The following is a 13,808-nucleotide window of genomic DNA, read 5'->3' as shown; positions in this document are numbered from 1 at the left end:
TAGCCTGTGGCATGTACATGTATGCCCCAGCCGGGGCTATAGGCCCCGGCCCAGAGTACTGCCTTCTGCCCAGGGGGAGAAGTTTGGGAGCTAACACTTCTGGGAGGGCACCTGAGAAAAACTTGTGAGGACTGGGGACAAGACAGTCCTGAGGCAACATCATCAGGGCTTTTATAAACTCCCTACAACTGCTAAATCACCAAAACCCTTTAAAACCAATGCTTATAAAAGGTGCTCTTTGAAATAATTTCTTCCAGCTTTGACGCCCAACATCTCTCGTGGCAGGACCAGGCAGCCCTTTGAGAATGGGACTCCTCGTCCCTCAGCAGTTCTCAGGCGCTGTTTCCTACCTTCAGGATGTAAAACTGGCACAACCTTTCCTCAGCTGGGGTTATTTAGGAGTCTGGGCCTCCAGTCACTTGAACTCCACAGTTACAAAAATAATCTGTACGTAGCTATTTCCCTTGTAGCTCCCTGTTGTCATCACACTTTCCTCCTCTGCGTCTGCAAGCTTCCAAGGCAGAAGACTTAATTATCAAATAGACCAACTAACAATGCTTACTCCTAGAAGAAAAACACATCAATACAACAGGAAATACCTCAGTTATGTGATAAGAGATATCAGGTGCCACATTGTGCAAGCTAATTGTCTGTAGATACCAGAGGATTGCTGCTAAAGAGAACAAGATTCCTCATATATTTTTAGTGTCAAACTGTCACCAGGCCTGGTGTCAGCTTATCACCTGGAATTACATGAGAAACGTAAGGAAAAAACATTCCTCTAGTCTGAAAATGGCACTTGGTTGCTGCCTACCCAAAGCTGCAGCTCCAGGCAGCCTGCAGCCTGGAAATGAAGATACCAGGCACGACACGAGGAAGGTTGGCCCTGAACCTGTCACCTTACACTCAGCTCCAACAGGGGAATGGGAAAAGGATAACTGAGCTGCTCTTACATCCCCAACTTCTGAACAGTTAGAAGTTATCAATGTTTCGACTTTATTTTAATCTAAACCTGAGGTGGCATTGACAGGCTGAGGCCAACAGGCACGTTTACACCTGAACACGCTACACAGCCACCAGAGACAAGACCTTTTCATCTGAACGTTGCGAGTGGTGATGCTATGAGCTGAGCACCCACCTTATAAGCTCTGTTATGAGCTGAGCACCACTACGATGCTGGGCAAGGTCTCTCCAGCCCATAGGGATCTCTTGTGCCAGCTGCCTGCTGGTGTTAGCAAAGTTATAAACTGTGTCTGCATTGAAGTCATAAACTGTCTTTTATACACAGTCATAAAGGTACTGTGTGGGTTACTTCCAAAACTGCTTTATCAGCTCTGTCTGGAGTTGCTGAAGCAGTTCACCACCAGGTGGCAGATCCTCCAACCTTAGGAATTTCAAAAGTTCAAGAGACTCAAGCGGCAGCACCAATTCAAACAGTAATTATGTGTTGTCCACATATTTTAGAAAAGCAAACTGAGATTCTTTTTGTTTGACAGTGTCCAAGGATGTGCTGGATGGATGCTACCATGCCACACACCCTAGGCTGCAGCCTATTAATAGCTTATGAAGTACAGGGCTGTAACAGGGCAGTGGTAACAAGTTTTAATCTTCACATGGATTTTCATTGGTTAATAAAAAAAAAGAAAAAAGAAAAAAAAAAGTTTTTTTTTTTTGGTTCACTAGGGACATTCGACAAAAAAGAGTAAAAGAATAAATGTCTAACTGAACACTTACTAATTTGCACCTGTGCTATTCTACAGGCTAAAAGCTACATGGGACACAGTTTCTTACCATGTCTGATCATACTAGTTTAGGGTATTGCCATAAAATTGGGCATTCATGGGTAGAACGAAGGGCAGAACACAAAAACAGCACCAATGCACTTCAAGAGCCCTTAACTCACCTTACTAAAGTTTCTCCACACTTCCTGCAGGAGAGCAAAGCTCCACGAGCAATTCCCACGTGGTGGGCCTTTTTTGTATGATACTCATCCAAGCTCAGTGCAATTCTGTACACTTGTGCACGTGATACATTGCAAATGCTCTGAGACAGGAACCATTTTATTTTATTTTTTCTCTATCTGTACTGGGTTTAGTATGTTTGCACTCTGACTCCAACAATAAAATGTCATTATCACAGTAAGTCCAGGTACTTTCCAGTTCCAGCAGCTTTGAGAAGCACGTACTTCAGCTGGAACAAAGTGGGAGCTGAGGGAAAACCATTAGGTCAGTGGACTCTTAGTGTGTGTATTACCTCCCACCAGTCAGAACCTTTCACAGGTCCTATGATATAAATGTACTTTGGATAATATAGCTAAGATTTAGAAAGTATTAACTTCACTCACTGTCCATTAGAAAATCCTCAAGGCTGATGCATTAATTGAAAACCTGTTCCTAATATTTTTAGAGTCCAATGTATTTTCATGACATTCATAAGCTTTGTCATTACAATCTTTTGAGTTTTTCCCTGTTAACACTTGCCATGAAACAAACAAACAAACAAACAAACAAATAAAAAAACCTGCTTTTCTAGGTTAGAAAGCTGCTGGGTTTTCTGGAACTGCTGACATCTAAATTACACTTTGTTCTGTATACTTTAGAACCTTAATACTTGCTTCATTGTGCAACTGTAAAATACAAACAAACAAACAAACAAACAAAAAAAGTCTTCATATTTTCCCAAGGTGTCTGCCTTGATACGTTTTTGAAAAGTAAAAGAAAGAACTTGTAACTGGACTTTATGATTAGACAAGCGTGTGTACAATAGACATGCTAATCTCAACCCATAATCTGATCTGTGTTACTCTTCCAATTTCATTTAGCATGTGGCTCGGATGTGCTGGATATAGTGAGACATATTTCATAAGCTATGTATTCTGCAAAATCAAATTCAACCTAGTAAAGGGCTGGTGATAACACAGTAATAAAAATGCTATTTTAAAGATTTGCCAAATGCCTACATTGTGTTTGCTCAAATGTATTTGCTGTGTTAGGATCACAAATTATCAAACACTCAAACCATGTTTTTTGAACATAAAACCAACACAATTAAAGAAACAAATCACTGCAATTTAATAGCAATAATCTCACTTTACAACATAATAAAGGTGGAAACTTTGCAAAGGAATCTGAAAAAGAGACTGTAATTAAAAATGACAGACTTAAGATAACAGAGCTAAAATTAAATAGCACAGTAATTCTAGTAGGCTGAAATTTTAACCATAATGTTTATTTGACACCGCATTCTGATTAGTAAGTGACACCGCATTACCAGCACTTACTGGTATCTCATAAACACTACTCCTTTAAAGCAGTATTTTGCAGCTCAGTGACCTTGCACAGATGGACAGTAAGTAACCCACCCCCCAGATCCAGCTCACATGTGGTCAGTAGCAAAATTCCTAAACAGAACAGGAAGACCTGGAATGCACGTAACCACTAGAAGGCAACATACAGCTAAAATGGTGATTTCAATATTTAATGCACTCCACAAATACTATTTATTTCAAGACATATACCACTGCCAAACATGAATCAAAGCAAAACAGAGGTGGTGTAGCTTTGTGGATGGAGAGGATTGGGATTTAGGGAATTTGGATTCCGTTCCTGGGTTGAGCCCAGACTCCCAGGTAAGACATTCAGTAAAATGGAAATTACAACACTGGCCTTCTACAAAAACCTTGACATCTACTGAAAAAAAAATAAAAATAAAAAAATAAACCAACAAAACCAATGAATGTGAGTTGGGGCTTATTATTTAATATTAAATAGGGACTATATAACACTTTCTCTAATCACCTTAGAGACTATATAATAATTAACTTTATTAAGTGTGGCTGCTGCTAATGCTGCACAGAAATAATGAAATGTGATAAACAATATATATGAAGGACCTCACATGAGCAGAAGTCACATACTTTTTCTTCTTTGAACCCAATTCATGCTGAAGTCAGAAGTCTCAGAACGAGAACTGGTCCCGCACAAAGCAGACATAGAGGGGTACGGTGATACTAGGATTTCATTTTGAAAGTCTTCAGTGATGCGTAAGCAAACAGTTAAGTAGTTACCAAGACAGAGAGGATGCTTTTCTGAAAAGGGGTCTACATTTCCGTATTGGCTGATGTTGATGAAAGTCTGATTGCTAGTAAGTGATATACATGTGAGTATGCACAGCAGAAGAGAAAACCAAAGTATTTTGCTCATTAAATAATATAAAATAATGTGATGACCACTAATAGAGGAAAAAAATCCACAAAGATTTTTTTTGCAGTTTATTTTCAATTATAATTTTTGGATAACCAAGCAGCTCTGTATGGAGAAAGCACAGAAGAATAATTCTGGCACTTTTGGATAGTACATTTTTTTTTTCAAAAATTTTTCTAGACACATTCAGTCCATTTGCTCGGTCTATAATTCATTTTATGAGCATGATTAGCTCATATTATTCCAGAGGAAACTAACAATATATACAGTCAATGAAACTATCTTCTTGCCTACTCTGGGCCCTTTAAAATGTCTTCTAAGTCTACCCTGGCTAAACAGAATCCACAATATACATGATAGCTACAGAATACACTGTATTGAAATGAGGAATGCTCAGCACAAAATGGGACTCTTGGCATGCAGCTTAAAATAAAAGGTAGAAGTTCAGAAGTTTATAAAATCCCAAATGGGGTCAATTAAAAGGAGTTAGCAAAAGAAGGGACTGTTCATTGTTACTGTAAAAAAGGCACTTTGAGTAAATGGGACCAGAATTGGAGGAATCGTAGTCGACACAAAGTTCAGTTTGGTTTCATAAAAAGGCTTCAATGCTAAGGGATGCTACTCAAGTTTCCTGCAGTTTTACATTAAAATAAATTGCTGAGTAGTTTATAATAAAGGACATAAAATGTTTACAACCAACTTGTAAAATTAAGAAAAGCATAGTATAAGCAAAATATTACTAAAAGCAGCAATGCATAGCCTTTCATTGAGATAATGCACAATTTTGGACACCATGTGTCAAACTCTTGTTTTTAAGATACTTTCAGTAGCATTATCAACATAAAAATGGCCTACAAAACAAAAGCTTTACCAGCTCCCATTCATAAGGAGATTGAGGTCATAAACCAACCAAAACAATTTGTCAGTATTTTCAACATCCTGGATGACCAATATCAAGTATATGGAATAACAATCACACTCTTTGTTCAGCTATCTCATTGGAGGCAGCCGTTTAATCAGAGGAATGATTTTAATTATTTTTCTAACATTTACACAGTAATGCATTTAAGTTCTTTCAAATGTTGCTCACCACAGTTTGTTTTTCTCTTTTCTCTCCACCAAAAAAAAAAAAAGAAAAAGAAAAAGAAAAAAAAAATCAAGCACTTCCACAGAAAGAATATTTGGCAATTTTATACTCCACTGAATTGTGGATTTTCACAATAGCTCACTTTAGATTGAAAGTCATTAGTGGTCTTTCCTCTCGTTTCTGCCAAGGACTCTTCTTATCTTCCCCTTGGTCGTCTTCCTCGTCCTCCTCATCCTCCTCCTCATCTTGAACTGATGTTCCATGTTCCGGACTAGTTAATGGCTCTGGTTTGGTATCCACAGTTCTCGTCTCCTCCTGCAGGCTGGGCAGCTGCACACCACTCCTCTTACTAGTGCCTTCTAGGAGGCATCGTAGAGCATTGTCCTCAGGGCTACAGACCGCTGTTCCACACTCGCTGCCGCTTTGGTCCATATCATCCAAATACACAAGCTGTGTGTAAGCTGTGCTATCTGAAGCCTTCCGCTCTCTCTGCTGGTGCTCTTGCACTGGCGGGTGACTCTGTGGTGCAGACAGGTGATCTCCTCTTCCCTTCCGTGCAGATTTTGGTTCATTCATGTCAACGCCGGAGTCCAAACTGGCGTCGTTACTCCCGTTCCTACCAGCTCTTTGGAGATCGATGTATGAATGTCTAACGTGAGCATTTGAACGTCCATCTAGAGAAACAAACCAAGCTCGAGGATGAGGCAATGGCTTTCCACCTCCTAATTCCATCAAAGCCTTTTCTGTAAGAAGCTGCACTTCGCTATTCATTTGAGCCAGGGATGCATCATTAAGGGAGGCTGGAATGGAAATAGATTCAGACATGGAAGCATTTTGTTGGCTCCACTCAGTCGCACCCGCATCTTGCAAATGTTGCTGGGATATTGCTTGGGCTGTCAACTGTTGGGGCTGTAGCTGCTGTGGGGGGTGTGGAAAAAGCCGTGCGTGGGGGTTAGGAAGCTCAGCTTGAAGTCTTTCTATATCAATTGGCTGGTCGGCTGGGACAACCAGCGGCTGGCTAACATAAGAGTGTTCTCCCGGTAACTTCATGTAGTGACCTGGGATCACCAACGCAGGCAAAACTTTTCTGTAAACACTGTCATTAACTTGGTCAACAGAATTGCAGCAGATTAACTGACCTGGTCGAGGGAAAGATGTAGGTCTTTCCAGGTGATCGACTGAACGAGACATCATACATTCAGTAGGTCTGCAGTCCAGCAGCTCTTTTTCAGGGGCTGAAGGTGTGGGGTATATTTGTTCCTGAACATTGTATTTACTTCCAGTAGCAATATGGTTCATAGATACTTGAATTTCTCTCTCTTGCTTATCAAATAAAGGCTGAGATAGCATAGCATTATAACTTCTCCTGTATTCCTCTTTGACAGGGGACTCGTAGCCTTCAGCTGTTTCTGTAGATTTTCTTGTCTTTAAAGGAAAGCCATCTGCTGATTTGTGGTAGTCTTTTCTTAGAGACCCGCTGGGAGTCAGGTTATCCAAGGAAATCCTGCTCTTGTCTTTCTCCTTGTCAGAGAGCAGTTCCTCTCGGGAGCTGAACTCCTGGGAAGTACTGAATGAGTGTTTGAGCATAGGTGTATGCATATCTGCTTCTCCACTAGGTGAAACCATCTCCATGTGGACGGCACTCATTAATTCCTTTGCACCTGAGTTTTCGGTGTGCCCATTGCTAGCAACAGACAGCCCGCCAGGGAATTCTGACTCACGGCGTGAAAATATCAAATTTATATGGGACATAGAGGTTGCTTGATCCTTCTTAGAAGTGTCCAATGCTGTGGAAAGCTGCAGTTTCTTGTGATGCTGACGTGGTCTTAAACATTTTCTTCTATAAAAGCCGGTAACAAAAGAAGTTACATATTTATGACTATTGTACACAGAAACAAGAACAGCAAGTGCGTCTCAATGGGAGATTTTTAAGCAGTGATTAATGTTAGGGGAATTGAGCTTTTATTACATAACCCAACAATTAAAAGCTTATCGTAGCAGCAAAGATAAAATTAAAGAGTAACTTATGTCAACTGGGAAATGTCGCAAGCACCAATTATAAATTGGAGCAAATGCCTGGAGGAGGCATATACAAAATCACACATTAATATACACTTGCTGCTATAAGCTTAACATTCATTTTAATATAGGAGTGATTAAAAAGGTCACTGGCAAGTGCAGAACAGATAGAATTACATAGATCTTGGACCAATGCCTATGTTTGATAGAAGGTTTTAGAAAACACAGGTGTGTGTGCTCCATTCAGCTACCATCCTACCAAAGGCAGGGACTATATGTGCTGCATATGCAATCAGGAACACATTAAATTGATCTATTTCTTTTACTTTCAAGTGCTTGCTTTCTTCTTCTTTCATTTCAAGTACAAAAGTTTAAATACAACAGCTTTCAATTTCATGAGCACAAAAAAGTTTACACTTCCAACATGGCCTAAGTAATGATGGTGAATCTTACCTGCAATAATACAAAAGGAGACACAGCAAGACTAGAAGTATGAGAGCCATCCCTCCTAAAATTGCCAAAAGAAACATTGTGTGATAGCTGGTAATGTCGTGTGTTACAACGGGACCTGGAAGGCCAGAAAAGAGAATTTAGACCTGTAACAACCTGCAAACAAGAAGAGGAACAGTACTTTAAACAGAGAGGGGCATCTTCCCCGGTTATCAGGATGCTAAGTGAGCAACACTGCCACTCAAAGCCCTGGTGCCCACTGGGCAGACCGCCTCTAAAGAAGGGAGCAAGTTGTGGAGAAAGCATGTGCTGGTTTTCATGTCTGCAAGTCCAAATAGATCATTCTGTGGAAAAGCAGTTAGTTTCAATGGGAGCATGCATCAGTGATTGCTGCCTTCCAGGTCCTGATGCTGACACAGTGCACTAAAGCTGTCATCACTGCAGAAAAGTCATCACAGCATCTTCCAGCACTGTAATGCATGTAGCAGCTCTGTGGCTAACAACTCTCTAAGGACATTTGTGTTGCTTTGCACTGAACAGTACATACATTGCAATACAGGATTCGTTGGAAGATGTGTTGGTGCTCTTAAGCCTAGACCAAGCCAAGCCAAGTGGATCTTCAGTAGCTTTAAAAAGCAAACCACTAGTGAAACAGTGTTGTAACTCCAGGGTCCAATAATGCTTAGGAAATGGTCTAACATAGAGAGAATGCACACATGTGGACAGCATCTGTGCACAATTTTGCATGTGTAACCCTGCTGGTTTGTAAAATCCTTATCATGATTTTGAAATAAAGGCCCAAATTTCCCTCTGCAGGCAAGGAGGTACGGCGCCAGCTGACAGAGTAACATGCATGTACCGTGAAGGACAGCAAACTTGAGCAACATTAAGGTTCTAGGTCATGAGGTTTGTAAATCCTCATTTGCGGATCTTGAGTGGTCTGTAGAGCCACTGCTAGGAAAGCAAAGCTCACTTCTGTCTATTTATTAGGATAAGAAATTGAATAGATTCATTGAGGAGACAAAATAAGCAAAAAGACATTAGCCTGATTAAAAATAACATGAGGTAGATTACATTTGGGAAATCTAAGTATTTATACATTCTATCTCACAATTACCTTTACATAACTGATTGATACTGTTGTTGATACATTAAGCAAAAAGACGAGAAAAATTATTTGATTTTTTTCATGAAAATGTTGCTCCCATTACAATAAAGTTTTAGGAACTCTGACCTAGCCCTCAGAAAGAAGGAAACGTAGAATAAAAGCAGAAATTCCGCCGTACAAGTTAAATTGCAAAGACAAACGTAGGCCTTCTCCTATTAAGAGCTACAGGCTGCCTCCTAACTTAAGAATTACAGTCCCAATTTCATGGCTACTGGAACTTCCCTACAGTCTGTGGCATTTGGCTCAGAGCAGTTGTTTTTTCTTAAAGTACAATTATTTTATAAAATTCCATTAAATTCCATATAATAGTTTATTTTGATCTGCACCTTTACCTAAACTCCAGTCAGCAATGAATCAAGTGAATATTCTAGCAGTTTAAGGTAATATACCTTAAATAAAAAGCTTACATAATGTATAATACAGAAAAAAAACCACTCTACATAGCATGAAATGACTTCATGGACTATACAAGTAGACTTTAAAAACAAAGTCCTCATGTTAGAGTTTGTTTTTTTGGTTCAATATAGTTTATTTGGCTTGTACATCCAAGGCAAGAATGTTCTCATTTCTACTGTATTTGGTTTTCGTCCTCTCTAAGAATACGAGATTTTTGTTTGCTTGATTGGCTCATTTATAGAGAAGTATCTCTGATTTTTGTTGGCTGAAGAACTAATACTAAGAAACCTGAGGCAGCCTCAGATAGGAAAAAGGAGGAGGAGGCTGCAACGTTATAATCTCCATGGGCACAGATGCAAACCTAACACTAGTCCAGAGTGACTACCTGAAGTTGTACAGAAGCTTGCAGATGGCAACCAGTATTTCCATCTACCAAGGCCGCTCTACTGATACACTTCCTGCAGCTTTTACCCTAAGTTAATCGTGGTGAAAATTAATCAATCACCAAGATGACGCAAAGCCTAAGCCACAGCAAAATGGGGATCTTCAGAGGAAAAAAAAAGTCCAAAAAATGTTACTGTCAATCAGTTCATTAGTAAACGTCTGATCTGGCATGATGCTGGTCTTAGATGTATCAATTAATTTGGGAGTTTCTGTATAGAAACTTCATAAAACATTTTTCTACCTACTGGATACCAATACATTGATGTTACAACTCCCTTCATTTTCTAGCAATGGCTCTGCCAGGCAGTGGTGACAAATGCATCAAAGCAGGAACACTTTAAAAAGTTTCCCATTGAAATGGTTCAGAGATTAGCAAACTCAAAACAACTTTTGAGCACAGTTTTTGCCCCCCACAGTCCCCAAAAGATTTTAGCCCTTTACTTTCAGATTTCTGTTTTCTAATAATCCATTATTGATCAAGCTGTGGCATCTCAGATGAGGTCATTCTGAAAAATATAAACATCATATATGAATAAATAATTACTCAATGATGGACGTATCAATAAAATTCAATTCCATCTTACCTGGGATAGTAGGTGACATGGCTGCAACCCAGTAGCCCAGCTGAGGTGCAATATAAGTCCAAGTCAACTGATTTCCTTCTTGTTGTACAAGGCCCAAACTACTCTTCAGCCATGTCCCTGGAAATATAAAGGTTGTAGAAAGGCGTTACAGATATATCCACACCTTCCTCTGCAAACGAGTGGAAAAGCAAACAGTAACCTATCAATGTGCTTTCGGTGTTGTACGCCTTGCTGTGAAGTGGGAGATGGTGCCTTTCTGTCAATAATACCTGAGGGCTCCCCCAGGCAATCGTCCCTGAGGCCTTTTCAGAAGCTCTGTACGGAAAAGTCCTTAAAATTTAGTATAACTCAAAGGTTCAAAAAGGGGTTATAGAGTATAATTATTGTCATGTTAGATTCCACTTTTTCCAAGAATGATATTCCTGGAGCTGATTATATGTAGACAGCCCCCTTAAAAACTCTATTTCAAGAGACAGCAGATCTCTCAGACCACACGAGTTCTCCACACCACCCTTCTATCTCTTGGCAGTGCGAGTGGTGTTCCCAGAAATGTCGTTTTTCCCATACAGAAAAAAGGCTTAAAAATGTTATTTCCAGTAAGTGTAAAAGTAAGTTGTCCCATCACTTTGATTCAGCAATGTTAGTCATTCACAGTGTGTATGCATTGGGGAATGCTGTTTGCCTGGTAACGGATGATGAGTTTTCTAAAACATGTTTCTCAAAGGAAATACAATAATTTTTTTAGACTTAGGAAGTGATCATTTCAAAATAAGTAGAGCAGACAATATTAAAACCATGTGTTTAAGTTAACAAAACTCGTTAATAGTCCAGAGTGGTGATCTGTATTAGTTGAGAGCCTTTCTAAGATAAGCTATCTTGCAAGAATTGGGCTACAGAACACCTTTATGACCAAAACAGTTCATCTTTTTTTTTTTTTTTTTTTTTTTTTTTTGTCATTTTTTAAGACCTCTAATTCTGGAGCTGTTAGAGAAAAAAAAAATAAAAAAATCACCTTGATTTCTAATATATTAAATGTCCATTTTGGTTTGTAGATGGCTCCCATCTTTTCCTCTTTGAAAGCAGCACAGGATTGCTACACCGTGCACTGCTGAGAGTTAAATAATCAGACTGCAGGTAAGAGATGGGTTACCTGCATGGGTCTGTGCAAAAAGATTCCCCAGCTGCAAGAAAACAGGAGTGAGCAGTGGGAAGGCAGGTCCAGGAGGCATTTCCTGAAGCTGCAGCCCTGGCTTGGCATCACCAGTGGGGACCGCACTGATTAAAATAATGCAGCCTAGACAAGGTTCTTTGCAGCCACTACCAGTACAGCTTAGCTGCATACACAGAAGGAATAAATCCCTTTGAATTTCCATAGAGTAACTCTGAATTTCTACCTAAAAGGCAGGCAGAACGCTGTGTTTACCTTACTCGGCTTCAAACACCCACTTGAAAAGCAAGTTGCACCTTGCACTTGTGAATCCCTTCTCTTTTAGTAGTCTCCTACATGGCACTCCTGGAAAGGTGCTTTTCATCAGGTGTCACTCAGCACTAAGCACGAGCATTTGTGGATGCAAGTCAGCTGCACGTTTAGCAGTCAATGCAGAACACACGGAGGACATGCTTTATTTTTTATTAAAAAAAACCCACTGATATCCTGATGATTTCCTCCATGTTTCTGGGATTATCCACCTGTGCAGACCCTCTGTATAAGAGAACGGCTTTTCTGAGTATTTATTTCCTCTCTGCTATTGATTTTTCCTGAGTAAGTACACCCGTGAAGCCCACCATCTGACTAGTGGCTCTGCATTTGAAACCAACCTGACTTTGTGGCCAACAGGAGAAAGAAATTACTGACAATTTTTCTCTTCTCCAAGTATCATTTTCAGTCTGTACACAGTAGCAATAACCTGTTATTTCAGACAGAAAGTCAGGCAAGATGAGGCTTTTTGATTCACAGTACCAGACAGATCAAAACCTGGATGTGTAGACTTGCATCAATAAATATTGTATCCGAACACCTTGGTGTAGTCATTACTTTACCAATTTTTGGGAATTATTATCAAGAAGAACAGAACTGAATTGTCCAGTTGTGTGTAAAAGTTTCCGGAAAAACTAGGAAAAGCAGATTCATTTGCTTCCCCAGGATGGCCGTTTTCCCTTCAGATTTTCTACCAATGCACTTTTTTTCAGAATGCATTATGGTAACAGGCCTGAACCACAAGCTGAAAAAAAGCCCACTGGGTCACTTCTATCTTGTGCCGAAAAATGCCACTTGATAAGAAGACTGCAAGCTTAAATTGCACTTTTATTTTTTATTTTTTCCCTGCAAGATCTGTGGAGTAAAAATCCATGTGGAGATAATGAGAAAACTGCTATCTCAAAAAAAAGGAATATGCACCAACTATTCAAATACACAACTACGTGAAAGAAAACATTAAGATCAGCACACAAAAGTTCTGTTTAAAAAAAAAAAAAAGGAAGAATGGCAGGGCCTGGGTGATGAACTTACTATTTTTACAGTCTCTAACCCCCCTAAATTTTCGCACAGACAAAATACATACATAGGTAACACAGCGAATTTCACTGCCATCTTTGTCATCTATTTTTATAGTTAATTACCTCTTTGAGCAGAAGCTATTATTGATTTCTTCACTAGGGGGACCTTGTGTCCAGCTTGCCTTACTGGCATTACGCTGCCTTCCAGCGAACACAATCCCTGTAATGCCTCTTTAAAAGCCTTTTGCTCGGTAATACCCAGCTTGCATAATGTGGCGATCAAGGAGCTAACAGAGGCTGCACTCTTATCGCAGTGAGCAGAGCTCAGCTGCCATCCTGCCAACCAAGCAGCAGCTCGGATTGCTCATATTTTAGCAACGAAAGGAATCCCTGCACTTGCAAGGGATGCAAACAATGGTGTCGCCTGCACAAGGTCGGTTGGGTTTCACGTTTGTCTTCTGCTCATTTAGATCACCCGTTTTTGCTAACCACTGGATACACACGAGGAAATGCAATGGTTGGTGTAGCACTTGGGAAAAATGGAATTTATTTGCTCTGTTATGCACAGCTAGGAGTTTTAAAAACCTAAGAGACATATATCTGATACCACTTACCCTCAGACAGGAGTTAAGACGCTTCTGTTGACCATACCCTACATGTTAGCATGTGAGGACGGATGTAAAATAATTACTTTTAAAATGGCACTGATGTAAGTTCCTTCATCAGAGCAATGCCAAGTGTGGGTTCCCATGGTAAAACAATCTCGTTGGCTGCCCTTTTTAATATTTTCCTGGTTCACTAGTTTGCTGATAAACTTGCCTTACACTTCTGCCGTCTCTTACCGATAGTTCCCTAATATAAGAGTATCCTCCCATATGGAGGGATGAGGAGAATGAAGAACTCCATCCTTCACAACAGCAGCAGAAAAACAGGTTTGAGGGGAAACAGCTGAAACACAAAAT

The 13,808-nt window shown here is 39.9% G+C and overlaps 1 protein-coding gene across 1 annotated transcript in view; it reads right to left on the bottom strand.

Annotated features, from left to right (window-relative positions):
• Positions 1–3,214: 3,214 nt before the first annotated feature.
• FAM171A1 (family with sequence similarity 171 member A1) overlaps positions 3,215–13,808 on the bottom strand; it is an 87,312-nt gene continuing 76,718 nt past the window's right edge. The window contains exons 6-8 of the mRNA XM_084306746.1: positions 10,351–10,467; positions 7,762–7,876; positions 3,215–7,129 (exon numbers count right to left, since the gene is read on the bottom strand). Coding sequence (XP_084162872.1) covers positions 5,428–7,129; positions 7,762–7,876; positions 10,351–10,467 — 1,934 coding nt within the window. The 3' untranslated portion in view covers positions 3,215–5,427. The remainder of the gene's footprint in view (positions 7,130–7,761; positions 7,877–10,350; positions 10,468–13,808) is intronic.

Source organism: Netta rufina (genome assembly GCF_964035555.1).
Source record: "Netta rufina genome assembly, chromosome: 2".
Classification (NCBI taxonomy): Eukaryota; Metazoa; Chordata; class Aves; order Anseriformes; family Anatidae; genus Netta; species Netta rufina.
The sequence above is the reverse complement of the archived record's forward strand: the minus strand, read 5'-3'. Positions and strand labels throughout refer to the sequence as shown.